Source organism: Aphidius gifuensis, linkage group LG1 (genome assembly GCF_014905175.1).
Source record: "Aphidius gifuensis isolate YNYX2018 linkage group LG1, ASM1490517v1, whole genome shotgun sequence".
Taxonomy (NCBI): Eukaryota; Metazoa; Arthropoda; class Insecta; order Hymenoptera; family Braconidae; genus Aphidius; species Aphidius gifuensis.
Window position 1 is genome coordinate 22,240,606 of NC_057788.1, and position 26,900 is coordinate 22,267,505.

Genomic DNA, 26,900 nt, shown 5'->3' on the forward strand with positions numbered 1-26,900 from the left:
AATAATGTTTGTGATATAATTATTATTTAAATAAATATTTATTGAATATTTATTTGTCATTAAACCGGAGTTTCTAATAACAACAAGTTCGTTATTTGATAAATCCAAAGTTCCCTTAATATCAAGTCCAATAAATGCCTTGCTAGCAATTACAAAAATTTTGTTATTACTCAAATTTATATTTTCAATTTTTGAATTAATAAATGTTTCATTTTGAATGACATATATTTTATTATCATTCAAAGCAAGATTTTTTAAGGTCAATTCTGAGAAACTCTTTGGCTCAATTGAATAAATTGAATTGTTTTGTAAATAAATATTTGAACAATTAATTTTAAATATATTTTCATGTTCAATTTTTGCAATTTTATTTGATGATAAATTTATTGTTTTATGTACTTTTAAACCTTTGAATATATTTTCCTGAATATTTTTTATGTTATTGTTACTCAAATCGAGATTTCGTAAATTTAAACCAACAAATGTATTATTTTCAATTTCTGATATTTTATTATCTTCCAAATTTAATGTTTTCAATGTTTTATTTAGATTATTAAATATTCCATAACTAATAAGTGTTAAGTTATTATGATGCAAAGAAATTTTTGTTATATTTTTTCCTTTAAATGCAGCTAATTCAATTTTAGTAATATTTTTTCTTGCAAGATTAAGCTCAGTTACATTTTTATTCCATTGTTTTACGCTTGTTAATGTATTATTTAATATGTTTATACTATAATCTTCAGTGGCAACTATGGACACAGTATCAGTAAAAATAATTGAAATACTCAAATTAATAACACAAAGAAATATAAACTCAGTGAGTTTCATTTTTTCGACCTTAACTCAACAACGTTCAAGACAACAACTGGTGGTTTTTTTATTTTACAAGTAAAGCGTTAAATAGATAATAAAATGTATAAAAAAATGTTAATACTTCCTAGTTTTATTTTAAGCACAACTGATAAAAAATAAAAAATATTTTTTTTAAATTATCAAAGTTGGTGATAATATATTTGGGTTTTTTTCTACTCGTCACTTGAGGTCATTGTACCTTTATAAATTTTTAATTTATTTTTTTAAATAAAGTTTATTCAACCTCTAATTTACAGTGGCCTTGAAATTATTTTTAAAATATTAATTAAGACTCAGTCTATAACTAATTACTGTCTGGAAATAACTCAGTTTTTTTTCCATTGGATTATTTGAAGAAATATATTTGTTAAATTTCCATGTCCCCATGCAACTTTATTAATTAAATTATTTGCAATTACAATATACACTTAATGTAAATTAATTCGAATGATTCATTTAACTGTAACAAAGTCCAATTATTTTATATTTTTAATCATAAAAAAACAATTAGCCTGAAGCTAATTTCAATATCAATTTATATATTTTTAAAACTATTAATTTATCATTAAAACTAGGTAAAAAAAATAAACTTGACAATAAATAAATGAAAAATTATTTTTTATTAAAAATGATTTCCAACAAATAATTGTAAATAATTTTATTACAACTTTTCAAATGGTACTATTGAAACTACAATGACGTGTGAGTATGTAAATTTTTTTCTTTTAGTTTTTCTTCATCATCCTGGTTGTTTTTTTTCATGATGAAAAAATCAGCTAAAAAAAATATATATATCATATTATTAATTAACCTTTATTTAAATAGCAAAAAAAAAATTATTATTACTTAACATACCAATTAATGTGGGTATATTTCTGTTGATGTCGAAATGCCCCAAAAATCTTTATTAATTAAAACATATTTACTGACACCATACAAATTAATTGTTGTAATCATTGATCGTCTAAATGCATCATTATAAATTTTAGTGAGATTATTATTTGAAAGAGTTAAACCTTCTTCCATGTCACCTTCCCACAATCCTCTATGTAAATCAACAGTTGCAAGTCCCTCAAATGTTCCACTTTCAATTTTAGTTAATAAATTAGAACTCAAATCTAAACGACGAACTTTCATACCATAAAATGATCCCTTCTCAATAGATTTAATTTGATTATTTTGTAAAAATAGACATGATATATTTTTATTAAAAACATTCAAATGGCTAATTGTTGTAATTTTATTGAATGATAAATTTAATACTCCATTAATAATTAATCCATCAAACATATTATTATCAATATATGATAAATTATTATTGCTTAAATCAAGTTTCTTGAGTGCAAGTTTAAAAAATGCACCTTGATTAATTTGTTCAATTTCATTACTTTGTAAATTAATTATTTTTACATTGGTATTGTAAAAAGTCATATTTTTAATTATTTTTAATTTATTATTTTGTAAATTAATTTTAGTAAATGTTGTATTTTCAAATGATCTTTCTGCAATGTTTTCAATACCATTATTTCCAAGATTAATTGTATCAATATTATTGTCATGTTGAACAACATATGCCAACTCATTTTCATATTGATAAAGTGAATAATTTCCTCGATCAATTACTGTTAAATAATCATTTTTAGCTTCAACGAGTATTATTAAAATACTCAAAATAATTTTGCAAATAGCTAACAACTTGATAACTTTCATTTTCTTTTTTATTTTTACTCAGTTACATAAAATTTTTTTAAGTGCTTTTAATAACGTTTGATTTTGATGTATCGACTACTTAACGACACGAGAGATCAGTGACTAATTCTCGATCAGAATTAGTCTCACTTCAACATAACATTTTTTAAAATATTTTTTTTATCATATTTTTTATCCACGAGACGTGGATTATTTTTTTTTTTTTTTATTTTATTTTATCATTTTTAAATATAGACAAGTTTTAAAAAAAAAATTCTTTTTTCTTAGATTATTTTATTTTTTATGATAAAAATTAATAATAATTATTATTTTATAAACCTCAGTGTGTAAATGAGGCCAAATTTTGTTGGAAGAAAAAAAACTTATATTATTTTTATTATTATTACTTTATAAGATAATTTTTTTTTTATTATTTTTAATTTTTTTCATAAAACTTTTTTCAATTAATCAATTTTTTTTCTCTTATTTTGATAGCTAATATTGATTATTAATTAAAAATATATAATATTTAAATCCCTCTAAAATTTGCACATTACTTCTTGTTTTATTTGTTTGTAAAAAATTGTAAAAAAATATATGGAAATACTAAAATTTGATCATGTAAATAATTAAATTATTGAAGTTTTTTAAGAATTTAATTATGTTGATAAAATATATCTGTACTTTAATAATTAGAAATAAATTTAAAAACTTAATTTTAGTAATAATATTTATTTTCAAAAAATGCTCAATGACACTGTGATAAACTCATGATTTTTTTCTCTTGGTAAATACAAAAAAAAAAAATAATAATAAATTCATCAATGTCACTTATCTTATTAAAACACGAAATTGTTTTAATCTTACAAATTTAGCAATTAAAAAATAGAAAATATTTTATTTGTATTTTTATTGTTTTTTTTTTTTTTAATCTTTTATGAATGATGGAGTTTTACTTATGATTTCATGTAATCATAAGTGTATTCTCTAAGTGGTACAAATGTTTCTTTAATTGATTGTGGTGATGCCCAACGAAGTGCATAATGTGGTCCTCCAGCTTTATCATTAGTTCCAGACATACGACTTCCTCCAAAAGGTTGTTGTCCAACAACTGATCCAGTTGATTTATCATTGATATAAAAATTACCAGCAGTATATTTTAATTCTTCCATAGCTTTAATTGCCCATTCTTTATCATTAGCAAATATTGCACCAGTAAGTGCATAAGGAGTTGAAGTTTCAACTAATTTTAATGTATCATCTAAATCTTTATCTTTATAAACATATATAGCCAATACAGGACCAAATATTTCTTCAGTCATAATTTTATCTTTTGGATCTTTTGATACAATAATTGTTGGTTCAATAAAATATCCAACTGAATCATCATAATTACCACCACCAATAATTTCAAGTTTATCTGATGATTTAGCATGTTTAATATATCCAGTTATTCTTTTAAATGCTGCAGCATCAATAACAGCTGATGAAAATACAGTAAAATCTTTAACATCACCAATTTTTAATTGTTTTCTAATTTCCAAAAGATTATCTTTAATTTTTGGCCATAATGATTCTGGTATATACATTCTACTACATGCTGAACATTTTTGTCCATTATATTCAAATGAACTTCTTATTGTTCCCATAACAACACTATCAACATCAGCACTTGGATGTACAAAATGATAATTTTTACCACCACATTCACCAATTAATTTTGGATAATTTTTATATATATTTATATTTTTACCAACTTGACTCCATAATCTATTAAATGTTGGTACTGAACCAGTAAAATTAATACCAGCAAGATATGGTGATGATGTTATTGTATCACCAAAATCAGGACCATGGGCTGGTACAAAATTAACAACACCAGCTGGTACACCAGCTTCACGACATATTTTAAATATTATCCAATTTGATAATATTGCTGTATCAGATGGTTTCCATAATACACCATTACCCATTAATGCTGGTGTATAACTTAAATTACCACCAATTGCTGTAAAATTAAATGGTGATACTGCTGCAATAAAACCATCCATACCACGATATCTCATTGAATTTAATGTTTCATTTGGATTTGGTGATATTGGCTGATATTTTAATGCTTCTTTTATAAAATATGAATGAATTCTAAAAAAATCAACTAATTCAGCAGCACTATCAATTTCAGCTTGTATAACTGTTTTACTTTGTCCTAACATTGTTGATACATTTAATTGTTGACGATATTTATCAGCCATTAAATCAGCAGCTTTACTCCAAATTTTTAAACGTTCTTCAATTGGTACTTTTTCCCATTCACGTTGACTTTTAACTGCTGTTTTTATTGCTTTTTCAATAAGTTTAGGTGTTGCATAATAATATTTTGCTATTTTAGCTTGATGATTATGTGGCATTACTTGATATTTTACAATATCAGTACGTATTTCTTCATTACCAATAACTAATGGTACATCAACACAGTCGGATGACATTTCTGATAATACTTTTTCAAGATCAGAACGTTCTTTGCTACCTTTTTTGTATGTTAATACAGGCTCATTTATAAGTGGTAGCTCTGGAAGATTTGGAACTGGAACAATACTTCCTAGACATCTTGAGCCAACTCTGAAAAATTTAATTAATATTATCTGGTTAGTTATTTCAATCTTGGTTTCTGTTTACAATTGAGTTTGAGATAAATTTTATCTTAAAGTTGCATGAACTTTATATATCAAAATTCTTTTCAAGGTCTTTTAAAAATACTACAAGATATATCTTATCATACTACAACTTTATGAATGAACATTTTACTGTCTTTATATTAAATAAATAGAATTTATTTATCTTTCAAGAGATTGGAGTTATACAATCCATACTTAACACAAATATGACATTATCAAAATATTTTTTTAAATAGACTCTTATTTTAAAAAACACGTCATCTATTATTAGCATATTTTTCTTTTAATATTGTTGTTGATTATGATTGTTATTGAAGTTTTAAAATACAAGACAAATATGAGTATTTTTAGTTTGACAAATGGGTGATTAGATAGTTGAAAAATATTGTATTGTTTTTTTTGTTGATAAATAGACATGTAAGAAAATTAGTAAAACAAGATCATGCAAATTTACGATTGTGATTTATCAGTTTTAAAAATAACAAAAAAACAAGTGCAATATTTTTGTTTATCATTTATAACATACGGAAAATGTTTGGCGATAAGGATATAAAATAACGACAATTTTTATTTGATAAAAAAATATTTAGAAAATAATGTTGAAATAAAAATTTAACATTTATTTTCTTGGTATAAAAAAAAATCTTTTGATGTGGTTGTTTTCTTGAAACTTTAAAAAAAAAAAACGGAAACATAATATACCTATAAAAAAAAAAATATAAATATATTTTTTTTAGTATGAAATGACGACTTATTTATAGCCTATAAAATATGTTTTTAACACGTCTAAATAACAATATTTTTTTGCCTCATGTTAATTTTATATATTTTTAAAATTCTATAAATACGTCCTTGCTTTTTTAATAATTAAAATAATATATAAAATATCAAAACCAAGTTAATGGAAAAAAAAAAAACAATTAAAAACAGAAAAATTTCGTCATTTTTTTTTTTTTTTTTTTTAATACTTACTTAGGAGTGTTAGCGATGATCGCTTGCCGGCACAGACCCAACATGATGACAATTAATTTTTTGAGTTAATTGATAATATAAGTGACACAATGCTGTTTTTTAATTATAAAATATAATTTGTTGATAAAAATTTAATTAAACTGTGACCTACAAAACTATGAAAGTCAACTTAATGTGATTTTTACAACAAAAAAAATAATAAGACTGCCAAAGACTGACAAAAAAAATCTGATGATTTAGAAGCGTCAACCGGTCAACCCTGTTCGGCCATTGCACCCTCTCTTTCTCTCTCTCTTCCACCACTTTCTTATAACTCCTCTCTTTTGTGTATACTCAATTCTTTTTCCCCTCTCAAAAAATGCTCCAAAACATCCATCCATACCAACATGTAATACTCAAAAATCCCAAGTTTTTAATATGCAACAACGCGAGAAGAAAAATGTATTTATTTTTATATATAATTCAATAATTATTTTGTTATATTTACATTTAATAATACAAAATAAAAATTTATTTTTTTTATTAAATCATTTTATGTTTTTTAAACTGTTTAATTATTATTATTTATTGTATGTTTATTTAAATGAAAATAAGACAACATTGCAGTTGTCTATTGTCTATTGAATTAGGCTGATTTTTTTCATCTAAAATATATATATTTTTTCTTTTTATTTTTTAAACATCAATACTTAAAGCACATGAGCAAATGTTAAAAGTTGTGCTTTAATATTGTTGAGTGTTTAAAAAAGTATGATTAATAATCAACAAATGAAAAAAATCAGTTTAAAAAAAAAGTAAAGTATATATATATAAAATATTCAATTGTCTTCTTGTTGCATTTGTAACTCATGAAGTAGTTGAGCTCGTTGTTTTTCCAACTCATCTTCAGATAGTTCCTGTTGTTCACCAGGTTGTTCAGCATGTTGTTCACCATTTGCTGATGCTTCACTGTGTCCTGATGCACGACGATGTTTTTCTTCTTTTCTTTTTCTATCTGGTGATTCTTCTGATGATGGTAAACGTGAATCAGAATGCTAAATAAATCAAAAAAATTGTTATTTAATATTTAAAACAAAAAAACAATACATTTTTAAATAATAAATTTAATTGACTACTTACTGAATGACTACGAATACTCTTTTTTTTATTTTTTTTCTTTTTTAATTTTTTACTTTCTGATTCTGAACTTTCTGATTTACTATGAACACTTGGACTACGTGATTTATGTTTTTTTTTTCTTCCTTTATCATCAGTTTCAGAATCACTGTGTGATTTTGATCTTGATTTACGTTTTGGTTTTTTAGTTTTTTTTTTTTTACTTCTAATATGATGATGAGCACAACTTTCTTCTAAATCATGTTGATATTCTTTAAATATTTTAATTCTATCACTTTCTGATTTAATTGCTTGATAATCATTTTCATTTTCAATTTTTAATTTAACATCATCCCAATTTGCTTGATAATCAACATCAATATTTTTTAATAATTGTTTTAAGCCTGTTTCTAATTTTTTCATTTTTTTATTTTCTTCTTTAATTCTTTCTTTTTCGTTTGATTCAACACCTTAAGTAATAAATTATTTGTTAATTGATCATTACCAGTATCAAGTAAAGCTGATTTTTCATCTTTACAAATAATTGTTGCAAATTTTTCAAATGTTGTACTTCTTTTTACTTCAAATTTTATCTTTTAATATTTCACGTATTGCTTTTTTTTCATCATGAAAACGTGATTTTAAATCTTCAACATAATATTTAAATAAATCAAGTGGTGTTGAACCAGGTTGTCCAAGCATTGCTGAGAAACGTAAATCAGCTGATAACATTGGATACAATTCAACCCAAAGACTCATTGATGTTAATTTACCTTGTACATGTAATTCATCCAATAAACTACCAAAACCATCACGATTTTTACGTTCAAGTCTTTTTCGTCTTTTATTTTTACTTTTTATTGCTTCTTTATTTTTTTCAAGTTGTCTTATATGATTTTCAAATATAAATAATGCATCTTCTTTATCCATTTCTAATAAATCAGAATCTTCAGCAAATGATGAATGTTGAAGTAACAATGCTTGTGCTTCTTGCCATGTTGTTTGATATGTTACTTCAGTCATTGTATCTAATATTTGTGTTAATCTTTTTGTATTACGTTTTTTTAATTGTTTTGCATCTTCTTTTTCACGTTTAGCTAAATTAAATATAACATCTTCATATATATCACGACGATCTGGATCAGCAACAGCACGCCAAATTTCTAAATTACCATAAATTTCTTCACATTTATAATATTTTGTTGTACTTGTCATTCTATCATGATTTAATAAAAATTTTTCAAGATCTTCTTTAGCTTTTTTTAAACGTAATCTTTCTTGTTCACGTTCTTCTTTTAATTTTTGTGTTTTATATGCATTAAATGCTTGTTTACGTTCATTTAATTTTTTCATTGATGGATAACGTGGATCATTTTGTATTGTTTTAACAGCTTGTTCCCATGTTGCATTTGATGGTACATCACGTTCTTTTAATAATTCTTTAAATGCTTCAATAGCTTCTTTTTTATCTTTAAATTGTATTTTTGGTTCTGGAGTACTTGTACGACTATCATTTGCACTACCTTTACCAGAATTACTATCATCATCTGGTTTTGATGGTGGTGTTGGAATATTTATTGCTGCTAATGTTGCTGCCATAGCTTGTTCAATTGCTGATTTTCCACTATTTAATTCACTCGATTGTGTTGTTATTTGTTGTGGTGGAGGTAAAATTGTTGATGGTGGAGGATTTACTGAATTTGTTGTATTTATTTGTTGTATTATTGATGATGTTGAACCTTCAGCAATTATTTTATTTTTAAGTTGTTCAAGTTCTAATGGTACTGTCCAACGTGATTCTTTTGTATTTAAATTATGATAATATACTTTTCCATTTTCTGATTTATATTCTTTCCATGGACATTGTGATAATAATAATTCAGTTGGTGTTTTTAAATCATCTGGTTTTTCCCATAATGATTGTTTTGTTGTTATATTATAATAATATATACGTCCATCAGGTGCTTTATGTTCACTCCATTCACTTTTTTTTTCACTAATTGTTGATGATGATGAATTTTCATTTATTGGTAATGATGGACTTGATGCTGATTCAGGATTTACTGAATGTACTGCTCCAATTATTTGTGGTGGTGCCACTATAAATATATAAATATATAAATAATTTTTTTAAATACTTTAAACAATAATTAAATTCAATTATAATACTTTTAGCTTTTGGGTGTTTTTATTTAATGAGCCTTAAACCTTTTTAAATAAATAAATTAATGAATTTTCTGAAGTTTATATTTTTAAAAATGAAATATAAGACATTTCATTGTTTCAATTGTAAAAAAAATTTTTTACCAATAACTCCTGGTTCTGGAATTTGTCCAGCATTGATTGAAAATCCAAATCCTGGAGGGGGAATTGTAAATGGCTGTTGGATAATACCTGTGGGTCCTGGTGGCAATCCAGGAGGTGGTATAAATGGTGCAGTTGGAATAATTGGAGCTCCAAAAGTTGATGTTCCAGTTGGAGTTACAGGTGGATACCCGGGAACTGTTGGTTGAGGAAATCCATCAGTTGATTCCTTTAAATAAACAAACAATTAATTAATGAAAAGTATACAATCAACTTTTGATATATTTATAAACACAAATTATAAATCTTTGATGTATCAATTACAAAGTAAACAACCATTGTTGTTGTTTATAATATAAATTATGAAAGATGCATCACTTGTTTTGGTGGTACAAAAACAACAAAAAAAAAGAGATAATTAGGTTACAATTATTGCTGTCTTAAATGTTAAACTGTCATGTTTTTATTTACACACATAAATTACATACCATTATTTAAAGACAAATCAAGTATTTGTTTAACTTGTAATTAATTCATTTGAAATTAAAAATATACTCGAGATTAATTGTCAAATATATTTATTTACTAATTTATTATTAAACAAGTCTTTTTGCTAAAAAAAAAAATTTGCCGGTGTCTAGAATTACGGCCATAGACTTGAGAGAGGGAGAGACAGACAAACTCATCATCAGTAAATTTAAATTCTTTAAAAAACAATAGATGACGTAAGTTTATAAAACCGAAATAATCTAGTTTTGTTTTTTTTCTAGGGAAAATAACCACATGTTATTTTTGTTGTACAAGAGGCTTAATGTAAACAGAGAAAAGAGAAAACAAGAGAAAATATCCTTTTGTTCTTGACCCTTGGGTTTTTTCTCTTGAGTCATAGTCAATAACAATTAATAATCATTAATCAATCATTATTATGTCAATAAATTAATTATCTAAGTTTAATTGTCTATCATAAGTAACATCAGCAAAAACGAATTAAGTATGATTGATTCATCAGATATAATTTTTGATGAGGTAAATATATTGTTAAATGTCAATCAATTGTTTGTTAAAATTTGTAATTATAAAATGATTATAAAATTAAATAATACTTTCAGGACTTTTGGAGTGATATTGAGAATAAAGAAGAAACTTATTTTTCTCAAATTATTCCAACTGAAAAAGAAACTCCATTGAAGCGTAGAAAATTATCACCTGAAAAATCAGTATGTACATCATCATCATCTGGAAATACCACTACAAATATCAAAGAATTATCAAATAGAAAAAATCGAGTATTAGATATATTTGCATCAAGTGATTCACAAGGATTTGAAATGAACATTGAAAATCATAATGAACAACAACAAGTTACCAAAAAACAATACCAAACAAGTACACAAAAAAATTATGAAAAAGAATCAACAAAATTGGAATTGACATCTGAACAAAAGGCTTCAAATAAAATGAAAAATATAAAAGCAATTATAAATAATAAATCAATTACACCTCGTAAAAATTATATTAATGTCAAGAAAAATTTAGATATTAAATCTCCATTAAATAACATTGCCAAATCACCACCACAAGAATTACAAGCAATGAAACGACAATTTCCAGGACCAGCAGGCTTACTACCAGACAAACTTGATGTATCAACAAGAAATTTAAATTATCTTCATATTCGTGATGCAAATGAGACAAAAAATTCTACAACATTAAATGACAGTAGATCTAAAGATTTTTGTACACAAGATACAAAAGAATTATTTTCTCATGGTGCTTGGCAAATAATGATTAATGATTTACCAAAAAATTTATTACAAAATCATGATATTATGTCAACAAAATTATCTGGTGTTAAGACAGTATCAATTCTTGCTGGTGTTATACAAAAAATTGATTATAATACAGAAGCTCCTCGTGTTATTCTAAAAGACATAAGTGATACTATTGAAGGACTCATGAGTCGTGAAGTACCAATTAAATTTCCAAATATATTACAGCCTGGTGTTGTTATTATATTAAGAGGTGCCAATTGTTTTACATTTAAAGGAAAAAATTGGAGAAGAAATAAGCTACTTATGATAACAACAAAATCATTAATTGGAATTTATGGTGAAAATTCAAGGCTTGTTTCAACACCAATACTTGATGCAATATTAAAAGGTGATAGTATTATTGATGATGATGATAATAATAGTAATAACTTTAATGATGAAATTATTGAAAATTTTTTTGATGAAGAAGAGATGAATATTGAAGAAGATAAATTTAAAAATTCTACTCCTAATATTATGTCATTAAGTCAAAGTATCAGGAATAAACGTAAAAAAAATTCACAAGATAAATTTAATGATGATAATTTAACAAAACCAATTAAACGTGTAACTAAAAATTGTGATGACATTTGTAATTTTGAATTTAATATTGATGATTTTGATAAAAATCCACTTGATGATTGTGATATAAATCCACTTGATGATTCACAAATTATAACAAATTCTAATGATAAAAATTCACCTGATAAATTAAATGAATCAAATAATAAAAATACATCTTTATCATCTGGATCAAGTGGAGAAAAATCATCATTAAATAATTTGCCATCAAGTTTTGCAAATGATTTATTATTGAATGATGAATCTGATGATGAAATATTGTCTCAAATTGATGTTGATGCAATAGCAGAAGCTTACAACTCCAAAAGGTGACTAAATCATTCAATTTTTTTTTTTATATTTAAATATATATTTATAAATTTTTTTTGTTCATTATTAAACTTTATTTAAGTATAAACAACTAATTAAGAATTAGTTTAATGTTTTTTTTCTATATAACTTGATGCAGTAAACAAAAAAATCTGTTATGTAAATAAAATCAGTTATAATTAATTTATGATATTGTTATTTTTATTAATCTCTTATTATTTCAATTCAAAGATTTTGTTTATTTGTTCAGCTCAGTTCAACTGATGAAAGATAATTTAGTAATAACTTGATTTAAAGTAGCAGTAACTTTGCAACAGATGGTTTTTTTTTTTTTTTCTAAAATCATCTACAATTTATTGGGTACACTTGAGCCATAGATTAAAGATGAATAAAGTGTTTTGAGGCATTACTTCCTCCAAGTTCTTTAATCTATTGGGTAATTTCAATGTAAATTATTCGTATCAAGTGTGATAGTCGTCAGACACCCTCTATCTTTTTAATGCTACTCGTTATGTTTCAGTGCGTGAGACAAAAATAATACATAAATTTATTATAGAGTGTCATTAAATTAATTAATAATCAATCTACATCATATGTATTTCAAGCTGGAATCAACGTTTATCGAATAATTGGTATTTTTAACTAATTTAAATTCACAAACATTGCTTATTCATTGTCTTGATTGGTAGCCAATACTTGAAGACATAATACTTTCCAATACATTACAATTAATTAATCAATTTGTACTATTGCTTGACTCCTGTCTTGTATTTGTTTTAGTATAAAAAATAAATACAAGCAAATGGCAATACATTTAACAAAATTTTCCATATAGAACTTTTAATTACAAATCATTAATTTTGTCATAAAAAAATAAGTTGTAATATATTTATTGCCTAGTTTTTTGTGTATATCGTTGAAAATTTAATACCTCCAACTTTTAGACTCATATTTCCCTCACTTATTCGTCCCCTTATTTTTTTTTTAAATTTTATGTTTAGCTAGTAAAGCTTATTCTCAGCTTGATAAACATATGAACCTGGCACAGACAAAGCTCATTTCTCAGCAGCACTCAACAGTATGAAACGGACTCTTGATGTGGGTAGAACGTGACAAATGTCTTAATATATATTATAATTATGACAATAAAAGTATTTTTATGAAAAAAATTTATATCTATCAAACGTTAACGGAAGTTGTTATTCATAAATAATTAATATTGTTATTATAAAATGAAAAAATTTTTAAATTATATTATTATTTCATTTGTAATTTTTTGTGCAACAAAATTAGTGTATTGTTTAACAGAAGGTATTATTTTATAAATAATTAATAGTAATTTGATTATTATTTCTTTGTATTGCTGTTTATTTTTTATTTCTTAATATATAAATACATGAATATATATATATATGGAAAATAAAATTAAAAAAAAATTCATTGAACTCCGAGTCACGTTAGTGTCGTCGGAATGCATGTATAAAATGTTTCTATATATTTCTATATAACATATACACTAACGACAGCTTCCCGCCACATGTGCCGTCGCCACTTTAATGTCTATCTCACAAATATATATTATCATATATCACATGTACTTGCGGAGGCGGAGCATCCTCAATTTTTTTTTTAACATTTTCATGGTAAAATTTTACTGCATTTATATTGAAAATTTTTTCATTTTTTTAAATTTTTTTAGAGGATCAAATTGTTGCAGAAAATAGTAGAATAATAAGTTAATTTTTCAAGTAACAATATTATTATAAATTTCAAAAAATTATATTTCTTCAAGAATTTTCGTTTCGATTCATGTAATAAATTAAATTCGACAAATTCTTTTTTAAAAATTACATTAAAAATATAGCAATTATATAGAAATTTTGCTGATAGAAATTATTTGATCGTTTTTGGACTTGAAGAATGATTTTTTAAATTAATTTTTGCGCTAAATAATATTATCTACATATGCAGAAGAAAATTTCCAAAGACAAAATAAAACTTGGTATTAAAAAAAAAAAGGAAGAAAAGTTATTTTAAATTATATTCATGTAGAGAGAGAGTTTATTTATGAAAACAAAATAAAATAAAATCATCAAGAAAATGTAATTTTAAAATATTAAAAATACTTATGTTGGTGCATTTGATGCATCAAGAAATATAAAAAAATATTGTCGTTGACTGTCATCTATTAAATTATATTATTAGTTATATTAGTACCCTCATCAAAAACTCGCCATCTGATTTTAAAGACAGCCCACATACACGTATACATATATCATTTATTTATGTGTATTAAAGTGATACAATACAATTATTATCAGTGAATTGAGAAATAAAAAAAATATAATATAATCTCAATTGGGATAAACTTGGGAGTCACTATAACTTTTTAGAATTTATAACATAAATAAAACCCAGTGCATCTGCCAGTTAAGTATCAAATTTAGGCTTCAAGACCTCTGTTAATATTATGAATACAAATTTTCGAAAAGGAATAATCAATTTTTACATTTTTAAATGTTAAAATATTTTTTAAAATTTAATTTACAAATTATCCGGAAGTCACATATACATATTACCAGAAAGCTGAAGTAATTTTTTTGGATTCTTATGTAAAAAAAAAAAATATCTTCGTGATGAATTTATAATGAAAATATTATTCTTTAGTTAAAAAAATTTATCACAAAAGTAAGCTGGCTTTTTAACTTACCCAAAGAAAAAACAATCAATCGAAAAAATTAATTTGTAAATTGTTATTTTGATCATTATTTAAATATTATTATTTGTTTTATTTAAATTTAAATAGATGAAGACAAACATGATGATTGGATTGGTAGAAATTGTTGTCATCTTGCTCAATATTCAAGATGTAAAACATTTTGTCATAAATCTGAATCAACTGAGGATTTACAAGGTTTTTGTCGACTAAGTGATGAGCCAGAACTTTATACTTGTCTTGAACGTAAAGAAGATGGTGAACGTTGCTGTAGAAATATTGTCAATGAATCATGTAAAACATTGTGTCAAGATTTTTTTGATAAACCAGGAAATTCAAGTAGCACAAAGATCCACAATATTAAAGATTGTTTTCATCAAATTCCAAAATGTCTTAAAAATATTGCTGAAAATTTAGGAGCTGAAAATTCAAAACAATGTATGTAATTTATTTGATATAATTAATCAAAAACAATTTTTTTAATATAACATAATTAAACTTGATATAATATTCTATAAATTTTCATTGTATTACTAGATGTACATTGTTGCAATGAGGCAAAAACATTAGTCTGTCTTGATGCATGTAGAAAGACTTTACATTCATCAACAACAATCAAAGAAATACTTGATGAACTTGAAAATAAATGTGAACCAGTATTTCCTCATTCACCATTGTGGACTTGTATTCTTCAATCAGAACAAACTAAAACACCAAATTTACCACTTGATATTGGTAAACTTAGTTGTTGTTCTCGTGCACAAAATTCTAATTGTCAAGATATTTGTTTACGAGCATTTCAATCTGACTGGGAAGTTGCATGGAATCAATTAGAATCAATTTGTTTGTCATCACCAAATGGAGAAGAATTACGAAGATGTTTAGAAGAAGCTGATGATCCTTGTGAAATTGGATGTTCTGGTTTGTCTTATTGTGGAAAATTCAATGACAGATCAACGACATTATTTAGGTAATTATAAACATTAAAATGTCAAACAATAATACTTGTTCCATTTTTTATCTGACATTAATGATAATAATTTTTCTTTTCTAGAACTTGTTCAGCCAATGCTGATAGCATTGCAAAATGGGAATCAGAAAAATGGCTACAAGGTGGTTTAATTTCAGGATTTGGAACTTCAATACGTGTTCATCCATCATGTCCAACTGAAATTTTACAAGCTGTTGCATGTTTTTTTCAAATAAGACCTTGTGAATCAACAATACATGAATCTCGTCTTTGTCGTGATGATTGTATTCATTTAATGACAAATTGTATTGATTGGTCAATAACAAATTCATCTGAATCTGTAAATTCTTTGTGCTCAAAACTTTCACCATCACGACCAGACGTGCCTTGTGTGTCATTTAGAAATTTCATTGAATCATCTGAAACAGATATTTATTTGAAAAATGATATAACAACACCTTGTAAAAATAATCCATGTGGTAACAATGAAGTTTGTATTGTTGAGCCAAATATTGATAGTAAATTTTATTCATGTGTACCATCATGTTCACTTGGTAAAATGTCAAAATTATCTGTACCTATAAAAACTTGGATTCAAGTACCAAGAATAGATCAATTTGGTTGTTTAAGAATTTGTCAATGTACACTAAAAGGATTAGAAAAATGTCAAACTTTAAATTGTTATAATCAAAATTCATGCTGGGTTCAAGATCGTTTTGTTGCACATAGAACAAATTTTTATCTTGATTGTCAATCATGTCATTGTTTTGAAGGTGAAATTACTTGTTCTAAAAAAAATTGTTTAGAATTAAAAAATTCTGGATTACCATGTGCTTGTTCTAGTTATTATAAACCAGTTTGTGGAAGAACAGGTATAACATATGCATCAGCTTGTTTAGCTAAATGTTCTGGTCTTACACAAGATGACATAACACTTGGAAGTTGTTCATCAAAAGATCCTTGTAAGCCAAATCCTTGTAATAATAGAGAAAGATGTTTTAAAAAAACTCGTGTATGTCTTTCATCAATTTACAAACCTTGTAAACAATTTGAGTGTATACCTGAAAATTGTAAACATAAAGAAATATATTCTGGACCTGTTTGTGATAGCAACAATAAAGAGCATTCATCAATTTGTTCATTAATTAAATCACGTGCAACTTTATCATACAGAGGACATTGTCTAAAAAATTGTAGTCTTCAAGGTCCTGTTTGTGGAATTAATGGTGAAGTTTACATGTCAGAGTGTGCTGCATGGGCTGAAAAAACAGTTGTTGATTATTATGGTAATTGTGTTGCTGTTGGATTTAATAGAGATGAGACAAAACAAGTATGTGGTAATATTGTTAAATGTCCAAGCTTAAAAACATCTAGATGCATTGGAACAATACCACCTGGAGCTTGTTGTCCTGTTTGTGGTGGAGCTGGTAGAATTTCTTATTCAAAAAAACAGGTAAATTAACTTATCTTAATAATTTACAAGGTGATTATAAATTAACAATTATTATATTTTACAGTTGGATAGAATTTATTATATGATGGAAGAAGAAGCTGATAGAGATACTGTTACACTTGATGCATTATTAAGTGCTCTTGGACGTCAGCTTGAAATTCTTCAGTGTAGTTTACGTGGAAGTGTTACTATTGAAGGTGATATATTTATATTAACACAACCAACAACAATGTATCCTTCAAAACTACAGCAAAAAGCTTGTATAATTGAAATGGAAAAAATCATCACTAGAATATCAGAAAGAAGTCCAAAAATTATATCAGAAGTACCACTAAGTTCACTGAGAAGAGCAGAAAATATTCACGGTTATATTTCATCAGCAATTCATTGGAAATCAACAACACCAGTCTTGTTGTTATTGTTATTTTTTTTAGTCTTGTATAATTAGTAAAAAAAAAGAAAAAATTAGAATACAAATTGTTTGTTCAAGTCTGTGATTGAATTTTACTTAATTAATAAATTGATTTTTAGTATTTCCATATTTAGGAACAGTATTATAATCTGACTTTGACAAATCACACAGTACTTTGAATTTGAATAATTTTTTAATGATTTATCTTGTAAAAATATACAAATATTAAAAACGTGTAAATGACATTTATTGATTTAAGATAATTTGAGCACAATAATCTTGACAAGTTGATAAAACTTTTAGATTATGTTTATGAAATAATTTATACATGATTGATTGCCTTTGATAATTGCTCAAATTAATAATTTTTAGCACGTTGATAAATTGATAATAATAAAAATCTTAAAAGTTGATTAAAAAATTATTTAAAAATTCATTTTACAACGATATTAATTGAAAAATTAAATAATTACTTTACTCTTTAGTTTAATGATGCTTTGGAAAAAAAATTAATTGATTATTTTTTAAACAGTCTAATAATGTATTATGCTCAAATTTTTACTATCTAAATTGATTCACTATCAAAACGATACTACAATGACTGAACTTCTTTCTTCAATATGAACGTCAAATAAATGTAAATTGTACAAAAACTTAGCTGAATAAGGTCTCGATAGTAAGTGAAAAAAATATTTTAAAATTCGGATCAATTTATAATTTTATTAACTATACATTATGACGATTTGTTTTTTGTTTTTTTTGTTTTTGAAAAAAATATCTTTAGACCATAAAAAAGTTAAATTATTTCTAAATAATTTACAAAACTTTGTACCGTCCACGTGATCCCGAATGAGTACCAGATGATTGAAGTTTAATAAGTTCTTCTTTAATTAATCTAGATACTTCGGCTTTAGCTTTGCTAACAGCAAGTTCACTTGTTGATTCAATAGCAAGATAAAGTTTTCTTTCACCTTCTGGTGGTGCTTTACCATTAAGAATATATGTACCTCTAACAGTTAAACCAGCTTCTGAATATTCAGATATTTGTGCTAATGCTTCTTTACTTGTTACTCGCCATCTAGCTTGTTGTGGAAAATCATTAATTTCTAATTCTTCTTCATATTTTCTAAATGTTTGTTCACCAGTTTCAGAATCTCCTTCAATAAGATCTTCTTCACGTGGTTGATAATTTAATTTTGTATTTAATTTTGCTGCTAATTGTTCAGCAACTGTTTTAGCTGTTATAAGATTTGTTGGTCCAGCACCTTTTAATATAGCTTCAGCAGCTTGTTGAGTTGCACCTTTAGCTTCAGCACCTAAATTTTTAGCAATATTTATTTTAGATGCAAGTTTTTTAGCTAATTCAAGTTTATCTGTTGCACTTGCAACTGGTTGTCCTGGTATTGTTATATTAGCAGCAGCAGCAACAGGTCTTGTTATTTCTCTAACTGTTCTTTTTGGTGCAAGCATACTTTCAATTTTTTGATCAATATCATTTTCAACATCTTCATCATCAGAATCCTGTAGACCAAGTGCTGCTTTTTGAAATTTCTTTTTTTCATTTGCAAGAGCTGCTTCACTTTCATCAAATTTAAATCCTTTACCACTAAAACCACCTCCAGTATGTACTTTTTTACCATCTGCTGCTTGACGAGCTCTATAACGATCCCACAATCTTCTTAAAGCATCTGGAACAGCAACACTAGCAAGCTCATGAGCTCTAACAATTTCACCAGCATAACGTTCTTGTTCAGGTGTAATAAATGTATATGCATATCCTTTATTTCCTGCACGTCCAGTTCTACCACATCTATGAACATAATCTTCATAATGATTTGGACAATCATAATTAACAACTAATACTAATTGTTTAACATCTAATCCACGTGCAGCAACAGATGTTGCTATAAGAAGTTTTGTTCTTCCAGCTTTAAAATCTAATATTGTTGAATCACGATCACACTGATCAATTCCACCATGTAATGACATACATGAATAACTTGCTTTCATAAGATCTTTTAATAATGTATCAGCATTTTCTTGTTTATCAACAAATACAATTATTGAACCTTTAGCTTGATAATGACCAAGAATTTCTAATAATTTATAAAATTTTTGATCTTCTTCAAGTACAATAACATGTTGTTCAACTTCTTTACATACAATTGATCTACCACCAACTTGTACTTCAACTGGTCGTGTTAATATTCTTCTAGCAAGTGCTTCCATTTGTCGTGGAAATGTTGCTGAAAATAATACTGTTTGTCTATCTGGTCTAACATTTTCCATAATACGCATAACTTGTGGTTCAAAACCCATGTCAAACATTCTATCAGCTTCATCTAATACAATATATGTAACTCTTTTTAAATTTGTAACTCTTCCACTATTTGCTGCAAGCATATCAATCATTCTACCTGGTGTACATACAATAATTTCAGCTCCACGTTTAAGTTCAGCAATTTGTTTTGATATTTCAGTACCACCATATACACAAACATGACTTAATCCAAGTTGTTTTGTAAATTTTTTAGAATCTCTACCAATTTGCATACATAGTTCTCTTGTTGGTGTCATTATAACAGCAATTGGTCCATCACCATCTACTAATGATGGTTGATCTAATATATGTCTAAACATTGGTAATAAAAATGCAAGTGTTTTACCACTTCCTGTTTTTGCAATTCCAATTAAATCTCTACCTGACATTATTGCTGGTATTGCTTGACATTGAATTGGCGTTGGTTTTTCATAATTTAATTTTTTTAATATTTCTAATTCTTTTTTAGTAACACCACATTGTGCCCATGATTTAATTGGTTTTGGACAACCTTTACCTTTAACTCTAATACCTTCAAGTTCTTCTTTATAAAGATCAACTTCATCTTGTGTCATACGACTTATTTCTGGTACTTCAACATAAAATGATTTTCTAAGTGGCATATAATCAGTTGTTGAATGATCAACTTTAGCAAGTTCTCTTTTTTGTTTATTAGCAATACCAGCAGCAGTTTCATGTAGATTTTCACCTTCTTCTTCACTTGAATACTCAAGACCATCTTGATTTTGTTCAATTAATTCACCTTTTTCTTTTTGAATTTTTTTTTTAGCAACACCTGTTACAATAACAACACCACCACTTTGTGATGTACCAGCTGTACCACTACCATTACCAGTAGTTCCATTTGTTGATCCAATTTTTCCTTTACCCTCGACATTATTAAATTTTCTAACTTCTTCTTGTACACCAGCCATAAATGCATCAAGTGGATCAATTTCATTTTCTTCAGTTTCTTTATTTGTATCATTTTTTTCTTCTCCAACTTCTTCTTCTATTTCATCTTTTTCTTTATTTATTGTTGTATCATTTATTATTGATAATGGCTCTTCATCACTATCATTTTCTAATGTCCATTTTCTTGGTATTTGAAGATTAGCTAATATCATAGTTTTATTCTCATTTTTTTTTCTTTCAACTTGCCATCTTTCAATTCTTTCTTTTCTTTTTTGCATTTCTAATTCTAAACGTTTTTGTTCTTCTTCTTTATCAAGTTTTGTATGATCAAATGGTAATTCTTCATTTTCAATTTTTTCTTTTTCTTTTTTTTCACGTGATCTTGAACGTTTACGTTCTTTTCCAGATCTTGATGATTTTGATGATGATGATTCTACACGTTTTTCTTTACTATCACTAGGTTTTCTATCTCTATCACGTTCACGTTCACGTTCAGAACGTTCACTACGACGATCACGATCTCGTTCACGAGATCTACTGTGTCTATCTCGATGACGTGATATTTTTTCACGATCACGAGAACGAGATCTAGTCCTTGAACGACGTCTATGATGTCTATCTCTGAAACAATTCAAGTAAAGCTATTAGTATATCAAATTTTTATATTATCAATAGCAGAGCTATAACAAAACATAACCTTTTTTTTTATATAAATTTATATTTATTAATGATACTTACTTGTCATTGCTTCGAACCATTGTTTTGATTCTGGAGTTTGTTACTCAAGTATCCAGAAACTTAATTTAAGATAAATTATTTACAATTTATTGAGAATGAATCAATTAATTTTTATATTGATATCGTACACTCACTCGTACAGTAATTCTATTTTAATGAATGTCAACGTTGAGCATTGCAAACGTTAAACGTATTATTTACGTTGAAAAACAAGAATGCCTGTTTACACTGGCAATATTTCTGTAAACATTATTATTTATTATTCACCGGCAATTAACCGTTACTTACCGGTCAATAACTAGAAGAGAGGGAGTACTTCATACACATGCGCAGAATCATCATAGAAATAATAAATAATTATTTTAAAATATAAAACAACTAATTAATTAATACAAAAATTAAATTTTAATGTCGTTTTTATTATTATTTTTCAAGCAAAGTACAAAATATTACCAAATCAGTAATGAGGTAGTTAAATTAATATTAATAATACATTTATAGAAAAGTAACAGAGTATAAAAAAAAAAAAAGAAAAACTTAATAATTATTGTAATTACATTATTATAATAAAAAAATATTATTTCCTTTATTTTATAAAGGACTTGAAGAATAATTCATTATTCAATCTTTTTTTTTTTGTTATTTTTTTTCCAAACAAGTCGTGAATTAATATGTAAAAAAGCATTTAATGTTTTTTTTTTTTTTTTTTTGGAAAATTATCCTTATTAAATAAAAGGATACATGTATTTTGATGAATAAAAGAGAATTTAATCTACTTATTATTATTTTTTTTTTTTAAATAATCAAATTTTTTAAGAAAAAAAAAAAAAAAGTTTAACTGGCAATTTGATTTTTTAAAAATCAAAATCATTAATTATTAATATAATAATAATAATAATAATAATAATAATAATAATAATAATAAAGAAATATTATTGATACATAAATATTTAAAAAAAAAGAAAAATATGAAAATAAAAAATTGTTTGAAACCAGTCAAATATTTCAAGAGTATATATCATCATGCTTTTTTTTTTGTAATATAATTTACAAAAAGTAAAGTAATGAATCAAGATGACTGCTTGGTGCACTATGAATTGATTGTGATACCAAAAATGCAAGTTTATGAGCAAATTGTACAGGTGCAGGAACTTTAACAGTACCAGACCAATTAAAGTACATGTGCATTAATCGATATGTTAATTGTTGCATTCTATCTGGTGGAAGACCAACATTATCATCAATAACACTGAATGATGTTGGTGCAACAGAACCTTGTCTAACAGCTTGTGCAACAACAAAGAAATCATATTTTGTTGGACATGTTATAACATCATCAACAATTGTACCAGGTGGTGGATTACCAATTTGTCCACGATTATCAGCAAATAAACGTGTATTTAATCTCTTGGTAACAACAACATAAGCCATTTGAATTTCAGTTGGTCCTTTTTGATAAAAATTAGCAACACGTGAACGAATATTTTGAACTTCATGCTCAAATACATATGGTACTTGTCCTTCACCAACACCATCTCTGTAGATGACAATTTGTTGTGGAAGAGCATTATTATATTCACGATATTTATGAAGTGCTTTTGTTATATTAACAGCAAGATCATTTGATAATTCTTCATTACTTGAGTGGAATGAAACTGCTGAGAAATAACGTCCAAAGCTTGAATCAAGTGATGCTACCATTGCACCAAAATCTTTTCCTTTTTGATTTGTATCATGACAAACATCAAAACCAATAACCATCAAGCCTTTCATTGGTATTGCAATTGACCAAGGATAACCACCAATTTTACAATTCATTTGTATTGCAACTTTTGTTGCAATTGACATCATTCTTTTTGGATTAAAACATTTTGATGTTACAACTTGTGATGGTACTGGACGATCAACACAACATTTTTTTTTAATTGCTGAATAAATATCACCACGTTGTTTAAAGACAATACAAAATACAATTTGTGGATTTGATTGACTCAATACTTTGTCAAGTTCATTGGTAAATGATTGAGCTGAATCATTGCGCATTTCAATATAACGTGGATCTCGCATTTGAAAGTTTTTAAGAGAGCGTTGCATGTTTTGAACAAAACTCTGTAACAAATAATTATATTGTAATTAGATAAAGAGCAACTTGATTGAATTTTTTTTATTTTTTATTATTGTTGATGAATAATTAATTGACAAACTTACTCTTGCATCTCTTGCGAGTTTTTCAGGCACAAGTACAACCCAGTCATTCAATGGTGCAGGTTGTAATAATCCATTATTTCTAAATGCATTTGTCCAATCAGCACCTTGACCAGCACCAACAGAATTATTATTAGCAAAAATAATTTTTGCTTCATCCAAAACACGAGCTGGAACAGTGATCAATTCTTTTTCCAATTGTAAATTCCATTGACGGAATTCACTGACAACAAGTGGTTCACCATAAAGACGTTTATTAAATGCATTTAATTTTTGAACACGTTGTTGTGCATTAATACGTGTATGCTGAGCCATAGCATCCATGAGCCTAAAGTCATTTCTCATTGCATCAGTAATACCTGAATAAAAATTATCACAATTAAGCACCAAATATTTTAACTAGATTTTTAATTAAAAAAAAAAAAAAGAATGATTGATTTTTAAATCAACTGACCTGTTGCACGACAAAGTTCAGGAACTAAATAAACAATTTCAGCTTGACCAGATCGACGATCTTTATCAGTTGTACGTGTTACCAACATTGGCTGTGTCATGTTGCGAATATTGATGTTGTATTTGTTACGATAATATTCAGCATAAGAAATTTCACGATTTTCTTTTTTCAAATGGAATGTTGATGATGGTTTAGTTTGAAAATCAATATCTTCAACTCTATATGTGTTGTTGTTGTATTCTGTCAATACAGTTGTTCCAATGACATCAGCTTTACATGCAGCCTAAAAATAAATATAAAAACAAATATTAATACTATTTTAATAAATATAATATTTATAAAATTTTACAAGATTAATAAATAATTTAAATGAGAGTAATTAAAACAAGACAATGTAATAAAAATATATACCTGAAAATCTCCACCACCTTTTTCTTCTCTAATACGATTCATGATGTTAAGTAAATTTTCTTGTCTCATAACTTTGTGTGTTATTTCACAACACATCAAAAGATCTTGTTCATGCTGACGAATTGATGTTATATATCCTGGCCACAGCTCAAAATGATGTTCACGAATTTCAACTTTAGCATGTGGATCAAAAAAGTTTCTTCCAACAAGTTGTAATTTCAAATGTGACAAACATTTTCTCATTAAAACATTGTAAAATTGAAGATAATGAGGATCTCCTTTTTCCAATGTACCAGTTAATTTAACAATTATACGCATTTGTACACCATCTGATTGACGTGTACTTGTAAATTCAGAAACATCATTTGCCAAACGAGCACACAAATAAAGTGATGTTCCATCAAACATGTAACCACCCAATTTTTCTCTGTGAAGACCCAATAAACCTTTTCTAACAAATGTACGGTCTTCTTCTGGTTGAATATCAACGTGGTACTGATAAAGGCACCAGTCTGGTGCTGCTGTCAGCTTGAAATAATTTGAACGGAAATTAAAAGGTTTTCCAGATGAACCTTTTTTTGATTCCAGCCATTGTGATGGACGAGTAACTGGATCCAATTGACGTCTACCACGCATTGCACCACGTCCAGGTGGTGCTCCAGCAGCTGCACCACTATCTTCTGGTGTTCCTGACACTTGAATTGATCGTTGAGCTTCTGTTGACAATGTACTGTCAATTGAAGTTGAACGTTGATAAATTGGTGGTCCAGCTGCTCTGACTGAACGTCCAATACTAGCTCTTGGAGCCATTGCTGGATATTGTTCAGTTGATGATGCTGCTGCTGCTGCTGGTGGTTCTGCTCCTGGACGACGAGCAGCCCATTGTCCTTGAAGAGCTGGTCCTGGTGCAGCATGAGGACCTGATTGTGGTGGACCTTGTCTTGGTGCTTCGGTCTGAGGGGGACGAGTACGTGCACGTCCTCTGCTTCTACCTCTTCCAGTATCCATGTCTTTTTTTTTTACTTTTCAAGACTTGACAAAATCTATCATAAAAAAAAAAAAAATTATTGGTTGGATTTTTTTTTTTTATGTGATGCGTGAAAACAAAGGAAACACATCAAGACCATTAAATAATTTTTAATTCAAGTGTACCCCTTTTGCCTTTGTATATATTTTGTTTTGAAAAAAAAAAAAAAATAAAAAAAATAAAAGAAATAACGAAAAAATGTTTACACTAAGATAAAGTAAGAAATAAACTCTTAAAATATATATTTTTTTTTCTGAGAAATTCAAGTCTGTGAGATTAATATATATATATATTTTTTTTTTCTTTTTTTTCTCTCGAGACAAAGGAAAGAAGAAATGTGACTTATACCCAACAAAATTAAAATCAGATAAAATAGAAAAATCACTATTAAAAACAGCCTAAAATTCTACACAATGATTTTTTTTTTTAATAATAAATTAATGAGTCAATTATATAATAAATTAATTAATAAAAAATAAAAACTCTTGTTAAGACCTGTTGAAGCACGTTGTCAACCCGGCGAACCAATTTGCGCGTCACTTGTTAACCGGCTTTTTTTTGTCTTAAAACTTTTTAATTATATTAATCACACAATTTATTTTAATTCTACAATATATAATTAATTTATTATAAATAATAAAATTAATAATTATGCTGTTAAACTATTTTTTTTCTTTGATTTATTTTAATTATGACGGGGGGTTGACGCGCTCGTAGAAGACAAAAGAAATTTTATACGAAAAATTAACCATCAAACTGAATGAAAAATTATCAATAAAATAAAACAATAATAATTGATATTACTTACCAATTAATTGATGATAATTATTCAATAATTTAATTGACTTGTTTGCTATTTTTTAACCGCGATTTAATTAGATTTACGAGTGCGAAATGATAGGCGACGAAGAGCGACCATCATCGATCAAAAGCCACGGTAAAAAGAACGGGAGAGGCGATAAGGGGAAACAAAGAGGGACAAAATAA

At 26.4% G+C, this 26,900-nt stretch overlaps 5 protein-coding genes across 5 annotated transcripts; 1 reads left to right on the forward strand and 4 right to left on the reverse strand.

The window, feature by feature from the left end:
* Positions 1-1,456: 1,456 nt before the first annotated feature.
* LOC122852780 (delta-1-pyrroline-5-carboxylate dehydrogenase, mitochondrial) lies at positions 1,457-6,629 on the reverse strand. The gene is made up of 3 exons (XM_044152782.1): positions 6,192-6,629; positions 1,711-5,163; positions 1,457-1,631 (listed from the first exon to the last, which is right to left on the reverse strand). The coding sequence occupies exons 1-2, from the start codon at positions 6,233-6,235 to the stop codon at positions 3,501-3,503; spliced, it is 1,707 nt and encodes a 568-aa protein (XP_044008717.1). The 5' UTR covers positions 6,236-6,629; the 3' UTR covers positions 1,457-1,631; positions 1,711-3,500.
* Positions 6,630-6,749: 120 nt separating this feature from the next.
* LOC122852775 (pre-mRNA-processing factor 40 homolog A) lies at positions 6,750-10,265 on the reverse strand. Its single transcript, XM_044152768.1, is given in 6 exon segments — positions 6,750-7,225; positions 7,311-7,756; positions 7,759-7,874; positions 7,876-9,385; positions 9,594-9,819; positions 10,079-10,265. Coding segments are annotated over 6 exon segments (2,517 nt in total). The 5' UTR covers positions 10,082-10,265; the 3' UTR covers positions 6,750-7,009.
* Positions 10,266-12,664: 2,399 nt separating this feature from the next.
* On the forward strand, positions 12,665-17,921 carry LOC122852810 (reversion-inducing cysteine-rich protein with Kazal motifs). Its single transcript, XM_044152879.1, has 5 exons — positions 12,665-13,603; positions 15,099-15,446; positions 15,546-15,978; positions 16,063-17,431; positions 17,496-17,921. The coding sequence occupies exons 1-5, from the start codon at positions 13,525-13,527 to the stop codon at positions 17,877-17,879; spliced, it is 2,613 nt and encodes an 870-aa protein (XP_044008814.1). The 5' UTR covers positions 12,665-13,524; the 3' UTR covers positions 17,880-17,921.
* A 698-nt stretch (positions 17,922-18,619) lies between these two features.
* LOC122852786 (probable ATP-dependent RNA helicase DDX46) lies at positions 18,620-22,028 on the reverse strand. Its single transcript, XM_044152795.1, has 2 exons — positions 21,817-22,028; positions 18,620-21,699 (listed from the first exon to the last, which is right to left on the reverse strand). Exons 1-2 carry the CDS (start codon positions 21,834-21,836, stop codon positions 18,660-18,662), a joined length of 3,060 nt encoding a protein of 1,019 aa, XP_044008730.1. The 5' UTR covers positions 21,837-22,028; the 3' UTR covers positions 18,620-18,659.
* Positions 22,029-22,500: 472 nt separating this feature from the next.
* On the reverse strand, positions 22,501-26,858 carry LOC122852801 (piwi-like protein Siwi). Its single transcript, XM_044152867.1, has 5 exons — positions 26,722-26,858; positions 24,887-25,929; positions 24,476-24,758; positions 24,025-24,380; positions 22,501-23,925 (listed from the first exon to the last, which is right to left on the reverse strand). Exons 2-5 carry the CDS (start codon positions 25,892-25,894, stop codon positions 22,864-22,866), a joined length of 2,709 nt encoding a protein of 902 aa, XP_044008802.1. The 5' UTR covers positions 25,895-25,929; positions 26,722-26,858; the 3' UTR covers positions 22,501-22,863.
* Between the last annotated feature and the right edge of the window lie 42 nt (positions 26,859-26,900).

Excerpts from the sequence above, each read along its gene's own strand:
- LOC122852780 (XM_044152782.1), bottom strand. The coding sequence starts at position 6,235 with ATGTTGGGTCTGTGCCGGCAAGCGATCATCGCTAACACTCCTAA. Across the intron at positions 5,164-6,191 it reads ATCATCGCTAACACTCCTAA|AGTTGGCTCAAGATGTCTAG; the intron begins GTAAGTATTAAA and ends TAAATTTTTCAG.
- LOC122852801 (XM_044152867.1), bottom strand. The coding sequence starts at position 25,894 with ATGGATACTGGAAGAGGTAGAAGCAGAGGACGTGCACGTACTCGTCCC. Across the intron at positions 24,759-24,886 it reads AAGGTGGTGGAGATTTTCAG|GCTGCATGTAAAGCTGATGT; the intron begins GTATATATTTTT and ends ATTTATTTTTAG. Across the intron at positions 24,381-24,475 it reads TGAACTTTGTCGTGCAACAG|GTATTACTGATGCAATGAGA; the intron begins GTCAGTTGATTT and ends ATTTTTATTCAG.
- LOC122852810 (XM_044152879.1), top strand. The coding sequence starts at position 13,525 with ATGAAAAAATTTTTAAATTATATTATTATTTCATTTGTAATTTTTTGT. Across the intron at positions 13,604-15,098 it reads AGTGTATTGTTTAACAGAAG|ATGAAGACAAACATGATGAT; the intron begins GTATTATTTTAT and ends AAATTTAAATAG. Across the intron at positions 17,432-17,495 it reads TTTCTTATTCAAAAAAACAG|TTGGATAGAATTTATTATAT; the intron begins GTAAATTAACTT and ends TATATTTTACAG.
- LOC122852786 (XM_044152795.1), bottom strand. The coding sequence starts at position 21,836 with ATGGTTCGAAGCAATGACAA. Across the intron at positions 21,700-21,816 it reads ATGGTTCGAAGCAATGACAA|AGATAGACATCATAGACGTC; the intron begins GTAAGTATCATT and ends GAATTGTTTCAG.